At 35.4% G+C, this 25,127-nt stretch overlaps 1 protein-coding gene across 6 annotated transcripts in view; it reads right to left on the reverse strand.

Annotated features, from left to right (window-relative positions):
* DPYD (dihydropyrimidine dehydrogenase) overlaps positions 1 to 25,127 on the reverse strand; it is an 851,840-nt gene continuing 826,713 nt past the window's right edge. For 5 of the 6 annotated variants that reach the window (XM_032248001.1, XM_032248002.1, XM_032248005.1 and 2 more), the window contains 3 exons: positions 19,548 to 19,691; positions 3,993 to 4,133; positions 1 to 310 (listed from right to left, as the gene is read on the reverse strand). In XM_032248001.1, coding sequence (XP_032103892.1) covers positions 140 to 310; positions 3,993 to 4,133; positions 19,548 to 19,691 — 456 coding nt within the window. In that variant the 3' untranslated portion in view covers positions 1 to 139. Of the gene's footprint in view, positions 311 to 3,992; positions 4,134 to 16,508; positions 16,618 to 19,547; positions 19,692 to 25,127 lie in introns of those variants that run through there. The other variant, XM_032248006.1, reaches the window with a different exon arrangement.

Genomic DNA, 25,127 nt, shown 5'->3' on the forward strand with positions numbered 1-25,127 from the left:
ATTTTGAAATTACACACTTTATTTAGAAAATATATATTTGTTTTAATTTGGAAAGAGCTGAATATAAGGATCATGATTTTAAAAGATCAGCATATGTAGGTGACATGAAAGTTCACAGCAACTGTTTTCACAAATCACCTTAACACACCGGATTCACAGATAAAGGTAAGCCTCTCTTTGGTTCATAAGGTGTTGTCCTGGAAACCATTTTGATGCAGTCGACAATAGGGCAGACACTGAGACACAGAGTACAGCCTGTACAAGTGTCAGCAATGGTGGGCAGGTGGGTTTCAGGATCAAACCGTATAGCCTGCAAACAGAAATAGAGGGTATTGATGTCACTGACCACAAAGGTCAAGAATGTCCCCATTTTAGCATGAACATTTTTCTCCACTGCAGTGGAGCTGCACTTCGAGACAAGTACGTCCAGCTCTGTGGTGCAACTATAGCAACAGTTGAGCTGACGGAGGAGGAAAAAAAGAGAGAGAAAAGAAATCCTTTTAAATTAAAAACACAATGTTTAAAATTCCTTAGGGGTATTTTTCTTCATTGTGTGAGGAAAATATGTCATAACTTAGTAACTCTCCAATTTTCTTTGTTCTGAGCAGAGCTCGGGTCTTTCCAGTTCCACCAGGTTGGGGCGTTTTCTACCTGTGGATTTTGGGAGACTTTCACACATTCTCCTTTTCCTCCTCACACTCCTAGTTCTTGACAGTAGAAAGGTGTTACTGTCAGATTCTCAGGCAATGAATACATTTGTTTGGATTTCAAATAATGCATGTAGTTTTTAGAAGAAAGCAGTAGAAAAAAAATTAGCTTAACAGCCAGCTTTGAGTTTTGGAGATTTCCAAGCTGACTCTAGTCACTGTCCACCATGAAGGGGAACAAGCACTGAATGGAGAGCCAGGACAACTGGTGTCCTGTCCTGGCCGTTACTGAGCCAAGAGAACCATAGCCAGGCCTCCGGCTCTGAAACTAGGATTTTTCAGAAATTTTATAATTTTTCTTCCCCCGGTCTTCCTTTATTCCTCCTCCCCTCTCCCCCCTCCCCTCCCTTCCTCTTCCCTTCCCCTCTCCTCTCCTCCCCTTCCCTTCCCTCCCTCCTTCTCTGAAACTGCTTCAGGTTTTAACAGATTTTACAATTTTCCTTCCCCCTGTCTTCTTCTGTTTCTTTCCCTCCTTCCTTCCTCCCTCTCTCCTTCCTTCCGTTCCCCCTTCCTTCCTTCTTGCCTGCCTGCCTCCCTCCTTCCTCTCTTCCTCCCTCTTTCTTTCCATGATGCAATGTAGAATAAGCAATTAAAAATACCTAGTTTGAATTTAGAATTGAGATTTTTTTTGAGGATTGAAGAAGATATGATGATTATTTTCCCATTAAAGAGAAACATTTCAATAGTGAAAATGACATGTAAGACCTAGCAGAAGTTACAGGATTTCTATCTAAGAGGGATTTCAGGGCAGCTATTGTAGGGGTAGATCATCGTGTCAGAGGGATTTAGGAAACTTGCCTGGCAATCTCACTTGAAAAATAAATACAGTAGTTTTACTCAGACTGTATACTAATTTGAAGTGACTAAGTCAGAGCTGAGGAAATTATAAGGGACATTAAGTGTCTCCCCACCCCCAAAGTACCCCTTGAGGCCAGGCCTGCAAATCTTACATTTATAGGTAATTCAAGATTCTGATTTTTTTCCTGTCTCATACCAATGTTATAATCCAAATATATATATATATATGTATATTTGTATATACATATATATATATTTGCTGTTTAAAAAATTCCCTCCCCCAGATGAAGCTACATGTAACCATATTTTTATCTCTTTTATGCACATATAAATGAAAATAATATTTTCAGAGAGTAAATCATGACAGTTTCTTAATTTTTTTTTTTTTTTTTTTTTTTAAGACGGAGTCTTGCTCTGTCGCCAGGCTGGAGTGCAATGGCGCAATCTCTGCTCACTGCAACCTTCGCCTCCTGGGTTCAAGCGATTCTTCCGCCTCAGCCTTCCGAGTAGCTGAGATTATAGGCGTACACCACCACACCCGGCTAATTTTTGTATTTTTAGTAGAGACAGGGTTTCACCATGTTGGCCAGGGTCGTCTCTATCTCTTGACCTCGTGATCCGCCCGCCCACAGTGCTGGGATTACAGGCGTGAGCCACCGCGCCTGGCTCTTAATTTTTTTAAAAGTCTGGTCTTTAAGGAAATAAACATATATTTCAACAAGATCTATAGCTATAGCAAGTCATGAGAATATCTGTCCACACAAATTGGTGCTATGTTCTGTAAAACAACATTTCAAGTTGCTGTTTGGATGAATAAAAACGATTTCTCTTCCTTATGTACCCTTTTATATAAATGGAAACTCAATGAAGTAACTGATAAAAATTAATACTAATGCTTAGAAATATACTTTGAAAATCTGCAAACATATTCACAAACATATTTACATTCATTTAAAAATTTTGATTTTCTGTTTTTATCTTCTGAGACAGAAGAATCAAAGGACTATCTAGGTCTTTTAAAATGCATAATTGTGATTTTCATTCTCATTACTGAGGATATTTTTGCTGAAGTTGTACCAAGTCTAGAATTCCACGATGGGAGCCATAAGTTCTAAGATTTAAGATATTAGAGAGCTGATGCTATGATAGTTACAGGATTTCTTGATCTATCACTGATTGTTAATTGGAAAGATGACATGAAAGAAATGTGATATGATTAGTATTTAAAAATAACTGTTAAGACAACTTTTAGCTAGAAAAAAGTGATAAATTGAGTAAAAATTTGGTGTAAAACTGTAAAATTAGAAAGAAAAATTAATAGTTTTTAAAATTAAAATGTGATATGTCATAAGAATATGCAAAATCCCACCATGAGCAATATGGAATCTGCCCTTAGTTTGAATAAGGTACATAAACTTCTCTTTTTAAAAATGGGGACATTTTATTATGAATTTAGAACATTCCATTGATTATTTCTTAAAAATATCTTTTTTTTTACTTAATCACATTTTATTACAGCTTGAAAAATACAATAAAATAATATTGCATAATTTTTAGAAATTTTTAATAGTTTAGTAGCTTTCCAAAATTTTAAAATTTCCTTTCTCCAAACTCTGTATCATAAGGAATTCTCTTACTTTCACAATAAATCAGGCTTTTGACAAGAAACTTATGTGTAAAACTATTGTTGTGATCAGTTTTTCATTCATTTCTAAAATTCAACCAGTTGAAAGTCATAGTTGTGCTAAACTCTTTAAAAAATAGCAGGTTATAAATATATAGGAAGTAAATGAAGAAGCAAATTGAAAGTCAAAAAGAAATTCACAGAATGTCTTTTCAAGAGAATTGCTCACTGGAAAGAGTGAAATGCCCAATTTTTCTTTTGCCCCCACCCCTGTCCTGTGGTAGACTTTCTGCTGAGGGCTAAGGAACTGAAAAGTAGCTATAGCTCATTTCCTGAGGGAAAATACATCTCTTTGGCTTTTCCAGCTTCAGAGGAATTCCTAGGACCAACTTACACAACTAGTTGGTGGGAAAGTGCTTCTTTCTGACTGTAGTAAAAGCCTAATCAATACTGAATGGAAGAGAACTCCCTTTTGGTAGAAGGAATCATTCTTTCAGCATAATGGCAATACATGGTAGTTCTTTTCTCTTTCCTCTGTATTAAAGCATAATGCTTTCCTAGTATTCACAATTTTGTGTGCATATCTCTTTTCAGTTGGATTTCTCCCTCCAATGTTGTGGGTAATGAAATGATATAAAAATAATTCTGTACAGTTAATGCTGGCATAGTTAGTAAAAGTTACTACTTCCCTTTAAAAAAAAAAAAGACCATGCTACAAGGGTGACAGAAGGAGGTACTGTTGCAGAAGAGCAATATTTGGCACCACTGGTTTAAATTTCACACTTAGCAACAGAAGATGCTTTCTGCCACAAAAAACAGAAGAAACATGTCTCATAGCATTCTAATTCCAGCAGAATTCTTACCTGGTAGCCAGAATCATTACAGGTCATGTAGCATTTACCACAGTTGATACACATTTCTTCATCGATCACAGCCACAACATGCTCTACACTGCTCAATTCACCAAACGTTCCAAGGTATGGCAGTGCTTTTCCTATTACATCCTAAAAATAGTCACTGAATTACTCAGTATGCTCACTTTAAAACATTCTCATGTAATAATAACACTCAACACTTTCCTGTTTTTATACAATGTTGCATTATATTAACTTGGGAGACTTTCGATAGCATAATTCTCATAGATAAGCTTTTTATGATAATTATAGCTTAGATGTTTGTCTTCTGAAAGATGGGTAATAGGCATGCCTAGTTTAGAAATACAAGACCTAATTAACTACATTCAACAGGTTTTTGACTAGATAATTGAAAACAGGATTTCTGTGTAAAGAAAGAATCAATGACATCCGTTTGAGTTGTTGTGGCTTACTTTTTCTCATTTTTGGACCTTGAAGAACCAAAAGTAATCCATAGTGACAAAGGGCAATACACTATACTAGAAAACTTTGGATTGCTCAGAATGAGGGGAATACTAGTGTGAATGTTATGCATTTATATCACTGTATGTGGACTTTAGATTTTCTTTTAGAAAGTGCTTTGATAGCATACGCACCTGTCATGTCTTGAAGAGTATATGACATTATTTAAAAATTCCAATTTATGTTAATTAATTAGGTTGATCCAATAGTTAAGTCAGATGCTCTTTTACTTTTAAAGAACTAGAATTTTCTTCATTCATCATTGAAGATCTTTCATGTGGTTACACATTGCTTTGTTCTTCATACTAATTGGAAGTGTGCTTAATATGTGAAGCACAGACTATGTTTCATCAACAATAAAAAACACTTTGCTTCGTAAAACAAAACAAAAGAATGTAGCAATGTCAAATTAGCATGCTGTCAAGATTTTTGCTTTTGCTTTTAACTATTGAAATGAGAATCTTGTTTGAATTCAAGGTCCATGTTCAAGGAGGTTTGACTCTTACTTGAAACCATCTTTCCATATTCTCTCTGGTATTGCATTTTCTGCTCTTCTTTTAATAATCTTGTGTACCCTTCTTTACGTTTTTTTCCTATTTGATCTCTACATTACAGTATACTCATTATCATGGAATTTCAAACTGAGACAAAGTTTACATTTTTATACAGTTCCTTTCTTTGTGTATCTCCCAAGTGATAAGATGCTAGAAAACTTCCAATACTGTCTTCCCTATTTTCTTTTTAATGTGTTGAAGTTATAATTTCAACTACATTGCTGTCTATTTGTAGGTGGGCACTAGATATCCAAATCAATATCTCCATTCTGAAATGTTCTCATAAACTCAAGATCTACATTTATCAGCTGCATATTGAGCACTGTCATTAGAGATTGGTACTGCAAATTCATTACTCACTGAACTTATCATCAACACAAACTGGATCTTTCTTTGTATTTCTTTAGTTTTGTGGATGGCATTTAAGATTTTTCCAATCATGGGGTCTTGGAATTTCATAGTAAATGTTTCACTACATAACTTTCTCCAATATCTCCTATCTGTTGCCTAGTTTAGTTTCTGGTTCTGCAATATCTTTTGAATCCTTTACATGTTTACTGCCATCTTCAAGTGTTATTAATTAATTTCTCATTATTTTTAATGCAACTGTAAGGAACTACTTCATAAGTTTCACCCTCACGTTCTTCCTTTCCCACTCTACCCTGTGCAATGCTGTCATCTTAATCTAGGATGTAAGACACAGACTAAATCTCTCACTACCTTATTCAAAAATCTGTTGAATTAGGCACAGGATTACCATGCTGGCATTTAAGGCTTTCTGCAAACATGTCTTTTTCTATCTTATTTCTCAGTTTCAAACACCATGCACTTCAGCTACACTGGAGGACACTCTTTTCAACTGACCCATATGAGGTCTAATATTAAGTCCTCTTTCTAAAATACCCGTCATTCCTAACTCCACTTTGCAAAATCTTAAGCATCCTTCAAAGACATCTCAAATGCCATTACTTCATGAAGATTTCCTTAATCATTCCTTCTCCTTTCCTATCCAAATGTGAGAATGTGATCTCTCTTTCTTCCTCTTTCACTCTCTTCTTTCCTCACCTTTTCCTCGTTTCCTTGCCCTCTCTCTTCCTCTTTATTAAAAATTATTTTGACGACCTATGGTATTTTATCTATTATGTGGATCTAATGACAACAGATACCTCTTGAGTCCTTAATATATTTCAGGCCAGTGCCATATTTTTTTTACACACTTTCTCACTTAATACTCATGAATTTAATAGTTGATGATGTGACTGAGATTTAAAGTACACAATTAAGTAAATCATAAAGCAGGGATTCAGAATCAGTGTTGCCTGACTTCAAATACCATGATCATCAGCACTCTGCTATGCTGACTCATTTGTTATTCTCTATTTAGCAAATTCTAATTCATTTATGGATATTTTCTGCATTTAGCTTCCTATGTTGTGGTCTCTTAGTAGGCTTTATTCATCTTTGTATCTCGTGTGGTGTATCTTGTTTTTGCAGATCATTAAAACATTATGGGTACTCAAATATTAGTTAAAATAAATATAAATTTTATATATCTATACACTAAACATATAATATGGTAGTAGGCACATAGTGGGATGAAGTAATAGCTACTTTACTGAACATTTTTATTGATATGAATAATTTAAATACAAAATAATCATAGTCAAAGTATTCGGATATGTGTAATATTTCCCAGTACCATTTTAAAATAACAAATGCAAGAGGTCACTATCTGGCTGTAAAAGGTTATTTATATGTGATAGAAAATAATTTTTTCAACCTAGTAAATTAATCAGCTTAAATACTTGTTTCACTGAGTCAGATCATGATGACTAAAATCATCAATAAATATTCAAAAGATGATTACACAAGAAACTCCCTAAGCAGTCAGCAAGGGTATAAGGCTTCTTCAAAAGAAACATTATATATGCCTCAGAAATTTTCATGTGGAGCGAGTCCAGATTCTGTGTACATTAAATCTGCCTTTTACTCATATTGGAGGTTTGCTGTTGTCATTTATCAAAACATCGCTGTTTAATGTGAAACCAATGTGGAGCCTCTAGAAGTTATTAGCACATGGTGTTAATAATTCATCCCTTACTCATTATAGTTTTTAAGAAAATTGTATTTATTTCTTCATCTAGAAGAGGATAAAAAAATGACAACTATTTTAAATCATTTTGGGACAGAGTAGGAAAAAAAAAAAGAATCATTCCATATGGTTAAGAATATGGACATTCGTTTAAAACCCAAAGCCGCCAGGTAGTACTACCAGCTTATGAATACCCTTGAGTAAACGTCCTGGAATCTGGAGTTGGCTGAAAGATGCATTAAATCAGTAAATTACATATGGCTAGTCTAGTCCCTCTTGGACACACATCTGTGGAGATCATGGAACCCATATTCATTATTCCACATGGAGTTTGGATGTACAAAGGTTCAGCAGTATGTTGGAGCCATCCCTGATTAATGGAAATGTTTATATGTGGATATATATGTGGAGAAAGCAATGTTAAATCATTTAATAATGATAACATTTAATTTTAATGTAGGTATTCAAAGAATTGATGTTGCAAAGTACTACAGAATTCCAAGATAACATTTTTGTCAACTTATTACTTGTTTGGGATAATAAAATTCTTTATTTTTTTATTTTTTATTTTTTGAGAAAGAGTCTCACTGTTGCCCAGGCTGGAGTGCAGTGGTGTGATCTTGGCTCACTGCAACCTCTGCCTCCTGGGTTCAAGCAATTCTCCTGCCTCAGTGTCCTGAGTAGCTGGGACTACAGGCATGCACCACCACATCTGGCTAATTTTTATTTTTATTTTATTTTATTTATTTTTTTTAAAGATGGGGTTTCACCATGTTGGTCAGGCTGGTCTTGAACTCCCGACCTCAGGTGATCCACCCGCCTTGGCCTGCAAAGTGCTTGGATTGCAGGCGTGAGCCACCACGCCCGGTCAATTTTTGTTATTTTTAGTAGTGACGGGGTTTCACCATATTGGCCAGGATGGTCTCAAACTCCTGACCTTGTGATCCGCCATGTTGGCCTTCCAAAGTGCTGGGATTACAAATGTGAGCCACTGCACCCGGCCTAGTTTTTTTTTTTCTTTTCTAAATAGACCAGTCAATGTTTCTATTTGATATAAAGTTTAAGACCAAAGAGTGAGGAACTAGAGAGCCCTGATTCTGTCCCTGATGTTTCATTCTGAATTTATTATGACTAATAAGAATTTATTAATTGTGGCCTATTTTTAATAGTTGATTGAAGGATTTTCAAACTGTGATTATCTGGCATGATAACAGTTCTTTCTAGTTTCAAGTTTTCACATTTGATTAGCACATATCATATCACTTTCTACTGCATGCCTGTAGCTCTCACACAATCATAAAGTAAAAAAAAAAAAAAAAACCCTCCTAAGATGAACCACTGTAATTCAGGACCATCTGCACTTACTACAACTCCTGCAAGTAAGTGTCCTTCAAAAACCAGGACCCAGGAGAGCATGCTGTGGGCAGTCACTATGACTTCTAACCTAAAAACATTCAATATTTAAATTACTTGGATGTAGCTATTTAATCGTTTAACTATTTCCTTATCTGTACCATTACCAACGTCATATCTTTTTATGCTTTATTCACTTCTTCCCTAGTAAATCTTTCAAAACAGAAAATGAGATAATTTGGTTTGCTCTTAGCAAATTTTTGCTGATTTAACTTCTTCCTTTACTAATGCTCCCGAGTCAAAAGCTGAATGACCTTTGTAGGATTCCTTTGGGGTTAGATATCAATCTTTCTGGCCTGTTGCCATCTTTTCCCTACTACCTCTAGCACATCCACCTTTTTCTTTGGTAAAGAACCTGGAGCAACATTTATTTTTCATCAGTGTGGTATAATGATCTCTTACAAAAGTACTTAAAAAATATAGCAAGCACCTTATTCTGGATAGTCTACATGTACCCTCTTAGCAGAAGGCAGATAGGGGTACTGTACAGTAAGAAAACAGGACGTCTTGATGTTAAATTTGGTAGAACTCTAATAACTAAGGACTCAGCTTGAATATGTTGAGAGTAGAGGGCAGAGACAAAGTATGATCCAGAAAATAAAGCAGTAGATTGGCCAGGGAGGCTGAGAGAAGCAAGAAAATCAAGAGATGAAATAGAAGCAAGTGAGAATTTTGGAATTTAAGTTGTGAGAGAGGGTTGGGTGAGAGGAAAATTATTAGTGAGAGAATCAGATGGGTAAGGATTGGCTGAGAACAAAGTTGGTTCAGTACATATCTGTGGCCCTGATCACTATATTTTTTCTATCTTGGATGAGCTCAGGCTTTAAAGTATTAATCTCTTGCAAGACACTTTGGATTTAATTTCATTTAATGAAGGTAAGTGTGTTTTTACAATGTCCTTAGGTATCTTAGGTCTTAACTCTCAAATATCTTTTCTCTACTCTTTTCAGTTCTAAGAACATTCTTTACGGGATTCTAGAAAGATAATAGGAGTGAAACAGTTCTCTCTATAATTTAACAGTGTATCACCTGCTCTAAGTAGTGGGTATATTTTCTCTTTTTTACCTTTAGAAGACAAAATATGTGCCTTTTTTTCCTAGTATTTTCTCCAAACTCAGATCATTTGAGACTGTAGCACTTCTGACCCATCCTTAAATCTTGATGGCACCCTTCTATTTTCATCATTGGTAATGTGATCTGTCTTTTCTCATATGAGCACCAAACACTGAGTTACCTAAATGCAAAGTCTTTTTCTCACTTCTTAGGAAACATAGTGATTATGTCATCAAACTTGTACTTGTCAGCTTCTCATTTTTCCCGATCTATCTTCAGGTTAGAGTTGCTGACTATAAGATAATACCTATTGTTTTCTCCGAACTTCCTGAAATTAGATTTACTAAAGGTGGGATACTTGCATTTCTCAGCTCAGACTTCCTTTCATTGGCCTAATGAACTCTAAGTTAACGTGGGATGGTTACTTCCCTTCAAGATTCCTTTAGCTGTCACTTTCTTCAAACAGACTTTTGTAGCCAGAAATAAGCCAAAGCAGCAAGTACCCTCATTGCTTCTATCTCTTTTGTGAGATTAAATTTCCAACAAAGCAATTCAATAATTTTTCCGATGTTTTGCGTTGAGTGGAGTGAGATTTCCATCTGAAGTCTGCGAAGGCTTTCATCGCTCTTCCTGTCTTCCCTGTCCCTATTAACCATCTGGTTACGAGGTCTTTGATGCAGTCCCAGGGAAACATTTCTGTTTGTCTTTTGTTTCACTCTCCTGCAGCTGCTTCGTCCATACTCCACCCTCAGGTTTGTGGATTTCCATGCATGTGTATACCTTTCTGATAGAGACTGCTTCTCTCCCAGCCCTTCCATCAGACCCCTTTATTCCAAACAAGATACATCTTTCCATGCCATATTCTGGTCAGGAATCACATTTCTACAAGTCCCCATAAGACTTAAGGGATTATTTTACTATATTCTGTTCAGTTTTTAAAGTTCAGTTTGATCACTTTCATCTGCTATTTGTTAGTATAGAGATAGAGACAACTGAAAATGTTAACATTGTTCCCAGCCCATTTTTCTGGTATCTTCTGGAAATTGCTGGGTAAGTCCTCCACTATTGTTCTTTCTGTTCTCTCCTGTTTATGCTCCATGGTATCTAATATGGTCTTACAGTTTTATCTGAGTACTCTTCTCCTTCCTTTCACGATTCAATTGAAATAATAAAGCACTTGATCAGGCTGACTGGTGTCCTGCCAACACTGTCTTGCCAGTCTTATGAGATGCAGTCCATCTCTTACTAGAAGCAGCAGGAAGAAGAGATGAAAACATCACTAGTGCCCCTAAACCATTCATTTTCCTACCCAGAAATTCAAAGACATTAGAGATATATTTCTGGCTTCATAAAGAGAATGAGAATTCATTCTCATATATATCAACAGAAGTGGAAAGCATTCGGGGGACTTTATAAGTCTTGGCAGACTCTCAAGTCTCTGTTATATGCTGCCTGGGAATAAAGCACGTTTCTCATTTAACTGGGCCAAATGTGCACACTGTCGCTTCAGTTCTCTCAGCGAGAAAACAAAACTGCCTCCTGTAGGAGGCACTGTCTGGTTTCTTTTCTCTAGCACAGGTGAACCTGTAGAATATGTTGGGAGCTTCTTCAGAAGGTCCTTGTTCATCTTGTGGAAGGAAATCTTTATACTCATTGCCAGAGGTCAGGCCTCTTTCTCTTCTTTTATCTCATTCTTCCCCATCAGCCTTCCAGGATTTCTTCTGATAGCCTCTTCTTGAATCTTTTTCTGTTTCCTTTATGAAACTGGTGGCTTCATAATATGGTAATATGCATGGTAAATTCTATGCTAATATGAATTGGCAATCAAGATGTGGTGTTGATAAAAAAGAAATCATGCAGATGCCAGGCTGTTCCCAGGGCACCAGATCATTCCCAGTGGTAGGACAAAGGGCCTCTGAGGCCATTTTCTTTTTTTACTTTCAAGGGGTTAGGAGAATCAGGATATATGTTGTCTAGCAAAGATTTCTAGTTCCCAAGGACCCTCTAGTCACTGTGTAACACTGGGCATAACCACACTTGATGTTCAGATAAAGTTCTTGGCAGTTTAATCAGTTGATCCCATTGCTTGTTTATATTATGGTATTAATACTGATTTATAAAACCTAGTTATTCCTCATTATTGCTTCTGAGTTCTGTGCTTTCTATGAATTCTAATTGAGCAAAAGAATGAGTCTACCATTTTGATGTCACTCTCTGCTTGACCCAGGAATTGCGTATTGGATTTAAGGTCCCATGGCTGCATGTTATTACAAGTATGTTTGAACACTGTGCTTTGCAAACATACTGATTTGCTTGAAATGCCACCTTCCTTTTCTTTGTTATTTCTGTTTTTCATGAGAGACAGAAGAGGACAATGTTTAAGGGCCCAAGTTTTAGAGCTACCCTTTGGAATCAAATATTGGCTTTGATATCTTCCTAGCTGTGTGACCTTGGGAAAGTTATTTAACCTCTCTGTTTATCAATTGCTTACTCTATAATTGCACATAGGGTTATTGTGAGGATTAAATGAGCTAATTCACAAGCAGGTAGTAATGCTTGAAACCTCATAAGTACTCAATAAATATTGGCTTTTTTATTAATTCTCTGCTTAATTAACACTAATTTATTAAACTCCATTTTAAATATCACCATCTCTGTGAAGCTTTCCACAATTACCCAAGGCAGAACTAATTCCTTTCACTCTTCTATTTTCCCAGAGCATTTTGTACATATTTGATTGAACTGTAAATAATTTTTAACATGTGTCTTTCTCCCTTGCTAGACTATGAGCTCCATAAGGATAGACGTCTTTCTTTTTAAAATTCACGTTGTATTCCCGGTTTCTAGTGCAATTTCTGGATTGCAGCAAGTGCATAATAAATATATGTTAGTGCTACATCTCCATCGAGACTGCAAACATCCCCGAGCCTTGGACCATGCTGCGCCTGTTTTTTGAATTTCCCGCAGTCCTTAGCACACTGCTGGTCACACAGCAAATACTAAATACATACTTGCTGACTGACTGATGTTGAATCTGCCTACCTCTGAAGAAATAGACCATTAAGTCATAGCAGGCATTTGCAAGGAAAAAAGAACAAAAGATGAGATCTATTGAGCATGGCTTGCTTAGAAATATTATTGTTGCATTCATAACCGGGGAAGATGCAGTAGATTAGAAACGAATGCATGACTGAAAAACTTGTTCAGACAAGAGGGGCTTAGTTAACTTTGCGGGACACTGGGGCTCTTTCTATAGCAGATGGGTAATAATGTAGTGTGGAAGCTGAGAGGATAAACAAAGCAGTGTCATGGAGTTTAAACTATCGAACAGAGGAATCTATAAAGAGGCCAGCACAGAGGAGGGAAGAGACAAGCTAAAATAAACAGTTGGGTGGACAGAGAAAATATTAAGCATGAAAACAGATAACGCAGGCCCTCCCGGAAAAAAGGGAAGTAGGAAAAAATGGTATGTCAAGAAAGAAGAAACACTCTAGGGAAAACGCTGAAGTAATCATGTAGCAGCAAATACATGGCGTGCCTGGATGTGTGCTAAAAAACAGCAACAACAACCACAACAAAAGGACAGGAAGCAATGTCTGATGCATGTGCAGAGAGAAAATGACTCTTAAAGGGGACGTGGCTGTTAATATCAATGTGCACTGAAAAACCACACAACCACATCATCCAGATGGGGTCTGAAATAATGGGAAAAAGGGCAGGGATTTGTATAAAAATAACAATAACTGTGGTTCCCGACATTTGAATAGAACTGTGCTGTGTATAATACTTTCACACACATCTTTTCATCTGAAACAATGGCGTGGAAGCCTTCTGACATTATCCAGTATACATTCTCCCTCCTGCCAATCTCTTGCCTGGATTGTTACAATAGCTTCTAACTGGTCTCCTTGTTTCTGCCCTTGCCTCTCTAGCATACTGTATCAACACTGCAGCCAGAAAGATCCTTTGCAAAAAATAAGCCAGTTCATATCAGTCTTCCTTCCTAAAGCCTCACTGGTTTCCTGCCAAGGACTTTGCTATTTCAGGGTCTTTGCACTTTCTGTTCATTCTGAATGGAATGTTCTTCCCCGAGATAGCCACACCATTCATTCCCTCACTTTTTTAGGTTTTTGCCCAAATGCCATTAAACAGTCAGGTGTTCCCTTACCAGAGGTCTAGTAATTTTTATTCTCCTAAGCTTGTTCTATTTTCTCCATTACATTTGTCACCGTCTGACATATTATGTACTCATTTGTTTATTGTCATTGCCTGTTTCTCCCTACTAAACTGTGAGATCCATGAGAGCTGGGAGTTTTACTACTGGTTTGTGCCAGTGATTGTGATAGTACTGGAACATAGTGGTTGCACATTAATGATCATTGGATAAATGAAGAAACATATACATGGATGAATTTCACAACTGTTACCAACTAGAGATTGGAATTTCATTGATTGCATATGTGAGAAAAAATGAAACAATACAAAGTATCTGTAAAACAATTGGTGCTTTCTGATCATCTTCCTGTTCTTAAGACTTACCTTTTGGATTTCTTCCACACTATCATTTTATTTTCGTTACCCTTCTCTCTCTTTGATCACTTCTTCACATTTACTCCTCCAGAACTCCCTACTCCTCCGCCGAGTATTAGGTTAAGAAAGAAATAAGAATATACATGTGTAGCTTCTATCTTGGGTCTGGAACATAGTGAGCCTTGGAAATGCCAGTTCCTTCTCCTTTATGTCCTCCGGCATAGACCCATAATTCCCTTGAGTTTATCAATTTCAATACACTCAAATGTAAGTTTTTCATTCCACACCTAAAACCCCCCTCAAACCTAAAACACTAAGATCAAAACCCTAACTCATTATCTTTTATTTTTCTTTATCTCAGTGGAACCATAAATAACTGGACATGTTAGTCCTATTATTAGCTCTTTACTATACCTATGCCTAATATAATGAGAATCACTGAGTGTCGGAGGAAGAATTAACAAGGCTTTGTTAATTTCATCTCTATTTCCATTATCATGGTCAACTACCACATCCAAGGACCACATTATGGCACACCTGGAATATTCTCAGTTCCCCATTCCCTTCTAATCCCTACCTTGTCTATAGGGCTCCTTAAGCTCACTTCCTCAGGGAGGCTTTCATCAGTCCCTTCAATCTAAATTAGGTCTCACGAGGAAACAGATTCTATAGATCTTGTATTTTCTCTATGTGGCTTATATCAAAAATATAATTTTATATTGTTAGTGTGATTCTTTAATATCTCTTTCTATATTCTGTATGCTTTATGAGGACAGAATCTGTGTATGTTTTATTTATTGCCCTACAGATGCTCAATTCCTAGTGCATTGCTTATCTCATGGTAGGTATGCAATAAAGATTTCCTAAAAAACATAGGCTTCTTCAAATCCTCCAACTTTGTTGGCCTCCAGAGCTTTATGTATTTCTATTTTCATTCTTCCATTCATTTTATTGAATGAAATGGAAATGGATAGTCATCTTAATGCAGATTTCTTCAACCTGTTCATTTCCAATATTATAGCTAATAGCAACATTTATTTAGGACATATTTGGTGCAGGCACCATGCTAAAGCACTTCACACATGATCTAATTTATAAACCTATGAGGCAGATACTTTCATTATTTCCATTTCACAGATTAGTTAGCTAAGGCAAGTTCATGCAGCTATGAAATGGCAATTCCATAGTCTGAACCCAGGCAGTGTGACAGAATAGTCCCATGCCTAATTCAGGAAATTCTTTTACCATAAATAGAACCTGCTAAAATTTTACAAACTTTGTTTTGTATTTCAATGAGGACAATCATTTCTGAAGACATTTTATAGTAGCTTTCTTTAACTATGGCTGCTTACTAAAATGACACTGTGAAGTCCAAATTTAGGTTCATGACATGTCTCCCCTCTTATGCAAGATATCTTAATGTATTGTGTAGACTCCTTTCCCTCTCTACTTGCCAAAGATGTGGTTTCCTTAATCATGCCCTTTCTGGCAGCTTCAGCTATTCTCTCCTCAACATGTGTTAAGCACATGCAAGCCTAGCTCTTTCTCACATAAAAGAAACAATCTTTTCCTCTACTCCATTCGTCTTCTTATCCCTTTCCTTCTGACCTTTCTCAAGTTACTGAATGCATATTTTGCACACTTTGTTGTTACTTTCTCAGTCTTCATTCATTCCTTAAATTATCACCTCCTGGATTCGACTTCTCATCATTTCATTGAAGCTGCTTCTTAGGCCAGGAAAAGCTCAAATGTGTTGGGTCTGAAGGTTATGCTAAGGAGTTTACCTTAGGACTACGGTATAATGGGGGAATTTTAAGCCAGGGCTAAGATAAACATACCTGAATTTTTAAAAGACTCCTTCATAATAGTTGGAGGTTGGATTAGATAAGGAGGACAAAAGAAAGCAGGACGGTTAATAGAATGTTTTAGAATTCCAGGAAAGAATATGTAAGCAACACACTGAGGCCTCAGCAGTATGTAAAGAATGTAAAAGGAGGGAGATGTGAGAGGTAAGAACAACCATTTGGCTTGTGAATAGGATGAGTAATAAGCTGACATCCAGGCTGAATGGCGGCATTTTGAGTTAGGTAACGTGGGGTTCATTGAGGCAGAGGACTCAGGAGGAAGAGCAGGTTTGGAAGGAATGGGAATCAGTTTAGCCCTAAGTATGATGGCTCTCGGGCGTCTTGTTCAGATGATCCAGGTGGAGGTAACCAGGAGATATAGTGACACAAGTGTGAATTACAGAACAGATGTCTGGGATGGAGAATAGTTGAGCCATTGTGTAGGAAAAGTTTAGATTTATCGAAGAGGAAGATTATATTCAGAGAATGAAGCAGAGAGGTGAATACGGACACTAACATCATGTTCTTTCAGTCCTCTTCTACTTTATCCAACTTGTTCCTCAGCTTCCATCACATGAGGCTACACACTGTTCTCTGAACTCTGGGATTTTCTCCTCAAGGCCCACCTTCCTTCAGGTTAATATCAGAAGGAAAAAGGAATCATATTAAACATATTTCAAAGTAAGAATCAACACTATGGGGCAAGAAAGAATCTTGGCTTTGTAGAAGTGTAAAAGGAGTATCTTAGTTTTGGTATTAAGTAAGAAGCTTAGCACCCAGAATTTTGAATTTAATTAAAAGTTTTCAGTTATAGAAAGTTTTCATTTATAAAGATTTAAAAATTTTTTATTATTGGATGAATGCTTATGGCATAAGACTTTTTCTAGAGATTGACCATCCTTATTAGAATTGTCTAATCATTTTTGATTCGTCTTCGAAAAGTTTTAGAACATTTTGAGAGGCTGAAATTTGAATATAAAGTAAATGATGCAATTTAAGGTACACTTTTGTCACTGAATCATAATTTAAGAGATGAAAGGGATCACTTTAAAATGCAAATATTGAGGTCTTGGAACAATGGGGTCCATTAATTTAAAAAATTGAGTCATAACTGTACCTGATATTTTAGAGTAAAACAAATTTTAGAGAAATTCAAGTAAAATACAAACATTAAAATCCTAAAAGCACTAGGTGGGGTAAATATTGATAAAATCTTATGGTAGAAAAGGCAAACCTAAGCAAATAAAGGGCAAAATCACATATCACAAAATAAATCTTCACTAGAGATGATTACACAAATTTCAACTTCTGTGTGTGTATGTATACGTGTATATATATGTATATATACACACATAAAATTTTATAATATAATATAAATACAAAAATACAAAGTTCTATATTTATAATACAGTCATTTGTTATAACAAATTTAATCTCTAATTTTCTGAAGAGATAATTTCATTTATAAAAAATGAAAATGCTCCCTTCTCCCAAAACCGTGCCACTGCCAGCTACTATTTTGCTTTCTGACAGGGCACAGCATCTGCCTGGAAATGACAACAGGTGGAATGAGTATAGACATTCTGGGGAGAAAGCCAAGGTAGTGGAAAATCCACCAGACATTGTGGAAATCTACCACAGCAGCCCATTAACATGTTGACACTGATAAAGTCTAAGACGCTGGTAAGATGGTGTCTACAATGTCACTTTAGAAATCTTTACCTACATCCAAGACTTTCACATTTCTTTGGTTTATTTAGTTCTGGGTTGCTATTTTTTGATTGATATCTGTACACTTTCATTCAATCACAGTAGTTTTTTGTTTGCTCTGTTTTGTTTTTGGTCTAGGTTGTCAATATTTAATATATAATCCCCGAAAGATTTGAGGGCTAGAAAAGGTCAAAATGCTTTCATTATCATCTTGCACTTCTTTTATTTTAGATATAATTAATATCTTTGTTTAGAAATTTTTACAATTAAGGAAGAGATGCCTAGAGATGGAGATCTTACATTTAATTCAAATTGATTAAGAAGAGAGAGAAAGCTGGGAGAATTCCTATTTAACTCCAAATCATATAGTAATCATAGCCACACATAGGGGAAAAAAGGCTTGTCAGGGGCTGTAGGTTCTGGCCTTCACATTCTATCAGTGTTCAGTTCGTTCAGTTCATTCTTTTAGTAGCACAAAAATAATGTAACAACAACAATCAAGAGATGATTTGGGGCTTTTATGCTGTTACAAGTCCCAAATGTTCATTTTGTTTAGAATGGTGGCATTACAGTGCTGGTATGCTTTGTGGTCACCCATTCCCTCTTCCCTTTCAGAACTCTGTATTGCTGAAACTTTGCAACATTGAGTCTAAACTCCACTGTTTTTAGCATGAGCCACGTTTGTTTTTTCTTCATACATAGAGGGAAGTTTTAAGGGTTCCAATCTCCAGTTGAGTGCTAGAGATGAATTTCATTGAGGTCTACTTAAGAGCACATAAGAGCGTGCTTTTCAGCTGATATTAAACAGAAAATGGAGACGTGGGAGTAGATTGTCACCCAATACAGAAGAATGAATTTCAGTAACTCCAAACTACATTTTAATGATGATGATTTCAGAGAAAATGCCATCCAATAACACCTCCTGTTTTCTCATTATGACTGCTTTGAAACAATACTGTCTTGAAGGAGGGCAGGAGAAAAGTGGGTGTGGTTACAGAAGGGCTACCTGAGGAATCCCAGCAGTGATGGGACTATTTTGTATCTTGATTGTGGTGGTGGATACATGAACCTACATACTTGAAAAAATTGTACAGAACTAAATACAACACAGACATAGAAGTAAAATTGGAAAAACTTGAATAGGATTGGTAGAGTGTGCCTGTGTCAATATGCTGGTTGTGATATCATACTGTAGTTTTGCAACATGCTGCAATAGGTGAAACTGGATAAAAGGTACACAGGGCCTCTCTGTATTATTTCTTACAACTGCATGTGAATCTACATTTCTGTCAAAATGAAAAGTTTAAGGAAAAAGCAAGAAAGGTAGCATATACACATAATTCCATCTTAATGATAATTTTGGTTTTATTACCAGAAAATAATCTTTGAGACCCAAATAAATGTCCAGGCTTTCCAGAGGTTAAACCAGAGAAAGTTTTCCTAAAACTTTTTAGGTACCACATTGATACTGATGTGCTTATTGGTAATTGAGTTGTACTACATGATTAATATAATATCTCTTGGAGTTAATTATGGATTAAAATACTTTTTAAATGACTATAAGTAAACAAGGAATTTCATCTTAATATCTATCTCCTGACACATTTAATGTATATAAAAATTTCCACGGAATGAATGCTTGACAGTATTTTAAAAAGTATAAAATATGCAAATAATAAGGGTTATTTTATAATTAAAATGTAGTTTTCACCATAGACAGATTTTTCTAAGCATATCTTATATTTCTAAAACAAAATTAGTGATACATTTAAGCAGTAAACATTTAACTGTATTTGTATATTTAACCAGAAAGTAGGCATACTTATGTAGTTGACGTAATTTTTACCTTGACGGTCGGAATAGGCCTTTTGGGGATAAAACAGTTTCTCTTAAGTGGTGAAAAAACTGCATTTTGTTCTTTCAGCCTAATCTTGTTTTCTGCTATGATTTTCTTGCGCTGTTCAAGATAAGGTCCAAAACTTGGCAGTTTCTAAAAGGAAAACACACAAATAAGAAACTATATTAGCTCAGAGAAGAGAAAAATGAGAAGATATATAAATATCTACAAACAAATGTGTGTCTAGGGATTGTTTCCTGAATACTGTATACTCACTGTTTTGGACCACTAGTCTTTTAGGTATCAGGTTCCATTAATTATTAAAAAGAACACAACAGTACAATACTTTTACCAAATATGTATGTATTACATATACAAATGTTAATTAAAATACATTTCTAAATGGAATAAAGTTCACAATGGCAAACCAAACCCATTCACTGAAAACAATAGCTATTATTTAAGCCATTTGTTTGGTTTGTATAGACAGAAGGTAAAACCTATTGATGCTTTTTTCCCCTTCATCAGGTTTTTAGCATGATATAGACACAGTTGTAGTCCCTGACAAATGCTTTTGTCAATAGCAAAGGTACTTTGCCAAAGTTCTCATCTGTATCTCTATTTTATTGTGTTCAAATTCTTACTATATCTCTTTAAAGATTGTAACTAATGTTGATTGCAATTTACTGGAATGGCTGAAAAACAAAATGGTAAAAATATTGATTTCTCTGTACAGAAAATAAATTTTATTTTGCATGGAGGCAAAAATAGAAATGAAAAGGAGAGGAAATAGTATAGTGCTTAAACAAACTCCATCACTATTCAAAATCACATCACGGTGCTTTAAATTTCAAGGTTATTCAATTGTACTTTACAAAGTTCATTTAGAAAGATACCTGGGCGTCATGGAAAAATGCTAAGTGGTTTCCAGTTAACACGAAAATGCCCTCATACCATTCATTATCGCACAATTATTTTCTCTTCACTTTGTCCTTCCCCTCTTCTAGAACCTTTGATCTTCACTTTTACTGACACATACTGCTGGTGATAGTCATCACTGAATTCCAAATGTTTTGTGTCGTCCTGTAATCCGGAATTGCTAGGTCTCTTTCATAAGACTGCAAAAATACCCTCTCTCCCCTGCAGAATAAAGCCCATTTATCTAGCTGATGGAGGTTTGGAAAACTACAGCACTCCAAGGTCATCCTGATCTCTGACCTAGCAAGTATTTTGGTGAAAAATCACACTTGTTTCAAAACACTGGCCTCCACATTTCAGCTTGCATAATGCTCCAGGAAAATGAGTTCTCTGGTCTTCTAGAGATCTCAGTAGAGTAAGTAAGCTAAACTTAAACCATGTTCCAATTAAGCCGAACTGCAAACTGCAACTGTAAATTTATAATAGCAAAGAACATATTTATGTGGAACTATCTAAGATTGTTACTTCTATTATCAATCCATTATTTTTATGTCAACAAGTCAAGTAAATAGAAACAATGTTATGAATGCCAAATTAATTTATATACAATTAGACTAGAACTGGGTACTTCATCTCTACACCTTAATGCTTTCCTAAATTATAATATTTGATGGTTGCAGTAATATGAAATGATATGATGGAGGGAGATAATATTTTGTATCTATTTTGCTATAAAACAAGTGATACTGACTTGCTTAAAGCATAAATAAGAGTATAAAACAAGTCCTCCTTATCACATATATAAGCATCCTTAATATAGGAAAGACAATGCTTTTTTGAAATGTCCTCTTATGAAATGGCTCCTTGGGGCAGATAAGGTGTTAGGGATTACACTTGTTGCCAAAGAAATGCCCTTGGGGTCCAGATAACACCACATAAGGTGGCTAGCGCATGTCCACATGATATAAATCTTGTGATATACATCTTCAGAATGTCACCCCTGCATGCTTCTCTTAGACATCAAGGGCATCTGAATCCTAATCTAATATACTCAAAGACTATCAAGAATGGTTAAGTGTTGAAACATATGACCTCTGGTTCTAGCAGATGCCTCATGTTAGCAGGCTACATGAAAATTGGTATCATTATTTTCCCTGTTGGGTTTTACATGGTTCCCTGTTTGGGTTTTACCTTACTCAACACCATCTAATTTCACCTAAGAGTTTTGTAAAGGCCGTTCAAAAGAAATCATCCTTGGAACTTTTTAATCTATCTTCCTTTAAACATACATCAGAGGATAGTATTTTTTAAAAACATTTAGATGATTCTTTATCCAAATGGAGACAATGAATGTAGTTAAATTTAAACCATAATGATTTCAAATTGTTTCAGCAACGGTAATGATAATAATAAATACTTGAAAATCTTTTGATGCTGAATATAATATAGCCAGTGTAAATATCCAACAGCCTGATATTTATTTTCTGTCATTTTTTGCAATGATTGACCACATTTGCCATACATAAATTATACAATACAGCCTTCCCCTGGCTACCATGCTAAGTTTCTAATGTGCTAATTGGTTTTATAATTAGTCCTAAAGAGAGAATCTCAATTTAACATAAAGATTCCTACAGGATTTTCTTTGTGCATTGGTTAGAAGAATTAATGGACTAAAAGGAAAACTTGCCAATTTTTTTTTAATTCAAAGCACAAAAATACCAAATATCAGTGAGTGCCCCTTCAACCTTCCACCAAGCATCTCCAAATCAAATTGGGTTCATTTTTGTTTAATTTCTCACTGCTATGTGGAGCTCTCAGAGTATAGTATCAGGTTCTAAAACTTAAAGGCTGCTGCAGACATTTTGCTTTCCTTATTAGTCTGAAAATTTAAGTGCTTTAAAAAAATTATGTTATAGGTATTAAAGTAGTCCTAAGGATATGTGAGTACTAAACATTTTCAAAGTTAAGCTCTCCGAAAACAAAAAAGATCAATTATCTCCTGCACCAAAGGATCACCCAATCACCTTTATACATAATACATTTAGGCATACATTTGTGTTCTGATGTTGCAAAGAAAAAAAAGGAAAAATTAAAAAGAAAAAGAAAAGCAAGCAAGGAAGCAAAACAAAGCTAAGAAAGAGTGAAGATGAATGCATAGTTGGCCACTGTGTGTGCATGCAATCAGTGATGATTAATAAAGCATTTAGTTCAAATCTCTGCCTGAACATATAGTTAATTGATTTCCTATTGCAGGAGGAGAAGCAGCAGGACCTGACAGTGCCAGCAGCAGGAGCTTTTCCTCTTCATTCATTATTTTCTTACAGAAAAGTTGTAGCCTGCGGTAACTCAAAGTGAGAGGTTTTCAGCGTCATGCTATATTTCTTAAACAAAGGAAAAAGTTCTTTAGGACTATCAAAAGCTGCTTTGTAACTGATGAACTGAACAAAGCTCAGAAATGGTGTGATTTTTGTTTCAATAGTTTCTCCAGGGATTCATCATTGATGAATTTGTTCTCACCAGAAAAGCTAAATCCTACTCATTTAAAGATAACAGTATCTTACACTAAAACTGTCTCTATCCAGATATAAAAAGCATTACATTGCCGATAGAAAAGTGACAACATAATGAATCAACAATGATACCTTAAGCCAGCAAAGCTTTAAGGTAAAGAAGTCTATTTGGATTATAATTTATTCATGGATCAATCTAAAGGTAATTGAGCATATTACGAAGTAGAAAAGGGTTCTTATTTGTAATAGAAGCAAGCACCTGTATCTTCCAGTTTAAATTGCATAATTTTTATGAGAACAGCAGCAAGTTGTCTAATAGCACTAGTTTATAGTACTGTAATGGATCAACTGTATTTTCTTAATCACGCTCTCTTAACTAATTGGAAACAATAACAGTAAGAAAAGTAATTGCTTTGATATCTAAATGGTAATATGTGAAAGATGAAAATAATTCAGGTTTATATCAGAATATATCACTCAGTATCAGATATATATACATGTATCTCATTCAGTATAAATCTAAAATCAATCAATCAATCAATCTACTTAACTATTTCCTCTGTGTGTGTGTGTGTGTGTATACACTGACAGACTATAGGATATTGTATGTAAAGGATATTTAAAAGTTGACGTTTTTTTCCAAAAGACATATTTACATATGACATAGTTCTACTATTTATCAGTCTTTTGACATTTATTCAACAAATACAATATTTAGTATCCACTCTGGGCCAGGAACTGTCCTGTGCTACCTTAAAGACTGCACAATTTCCATACAGTACAGTACAAATTGTCATTGTTATTAATTTTATAAACATCTTTTGCTATTCATTAAGGGCTACTGTCAGATTGAATTATATGTCAAATATACCTGCTTATTGCAGTCGTCTGAAGGCATGACTCCTTGAAAAACTGTTTGAACTCAATAAAGCAACCAATAATTGCAGAGAAAAATGAAGAAAATAAATTTTCAAAGACTTGATCTTTAAAAAACTCAAAAAGCTAATTGAAGTAGTTCTTGGATATCTAAAATAAAAAATATGGGGGCAGTGTGGTATAATGGTTGAGAGCATGGGTTCCTGAGTCTGTTTCATTATCTATAAAATAGCCATTGTGAGGCTTAAATAAAGTAACCCATGTAAGTTCCTAACTCACTCTAATTTCAATCGCTGTGTGCTCAGCATGATTCAAGGTAGCACGGGAGATAGAGATGAGAAATCTCTTTTCTGTTCTGTACTTTCTAAATTCAATTACTTTTCTTCTTTCCTCTTTTCAATTATGAAAGTAATCAGTTACTTACATTTGAGGCTGATTTTTATTTCAAAATCAGTTTTAGCATGGTTTAGAATCAGAAGCTCAGATTTTCCCATGTGTAACTGGCATGTAATGCTTTATCACTGATATAACAATAAGCAATGTTTTATGACATTATCAAATTTGGACAGCAGAAAACAATAAAAAGACAGAAACAGAAAGACCATCTACATATTACATGTTATTACAGTGCTATAGATGGTCCATGATGCAAATCAGGACACTGGCATTGGACATGTAAAATATATAAAATAGGAGTATTAGTTTAACCTGATAAATACAAGCATATAACTTTTGATCACACGTGTGATATCTAAAACAGTCAAAAGCAGAGACAGTTCATGTTTCACAGTCAAAGTAGAAAGTCAACATTCACATAGTGATCAGGGAAATAATTTTGAAGTCAAATTTGCATTAAAATCAGTTTTGCACTCATTAGCTGTGTGACTATGAGCCAATTACTTAACTATTCTGCTACTAATTTTCCTTATCAATGAAATGAGAACGATAGTATCAAACTCACGATGTTGGTATAAGCATTAAATGAAATAATATTTGCAAAATGCATGCCTGCCAATTTATTCCCATAAGCCTTAACTGCTTCTATTGCATTGTGTGCTGTGCTCTGTGTTTCCATGTTTGCTCATGCATCCCCTCTGCCAGAATGCCCCATCCTGTCTTTTTCACCTGGTACATGCCAATTAGGCTATTTAGTTTCAGCTCAGTCTTCATAACACCTAAGTAATCTCCTTTACCAATTACCCTCCCTGCCCAGTGGGCTCAGAATATCCTGGGCCTATTTTAATCTCTGTACCTAGTATACTGCCTTATCATCATTAGCTTA

The sequence above is a fragment of the Sapajus apella genome, unplaced genomic scaffold (genome assembly GCF_009761245.1).
Source record: "Sapajus apella isolate SASKATOON/1434 unplaced genomic scaffold, GSC_monkey_1.0 scaffold64, whole genome shotgun sequence".
NCBI classification, from domain to species: domain Eukaryota; kingdom Metazoa; phylum Chordata; class Mammalia; order Primates; family Cebidae; genus Sapajus; species Sapajus apella.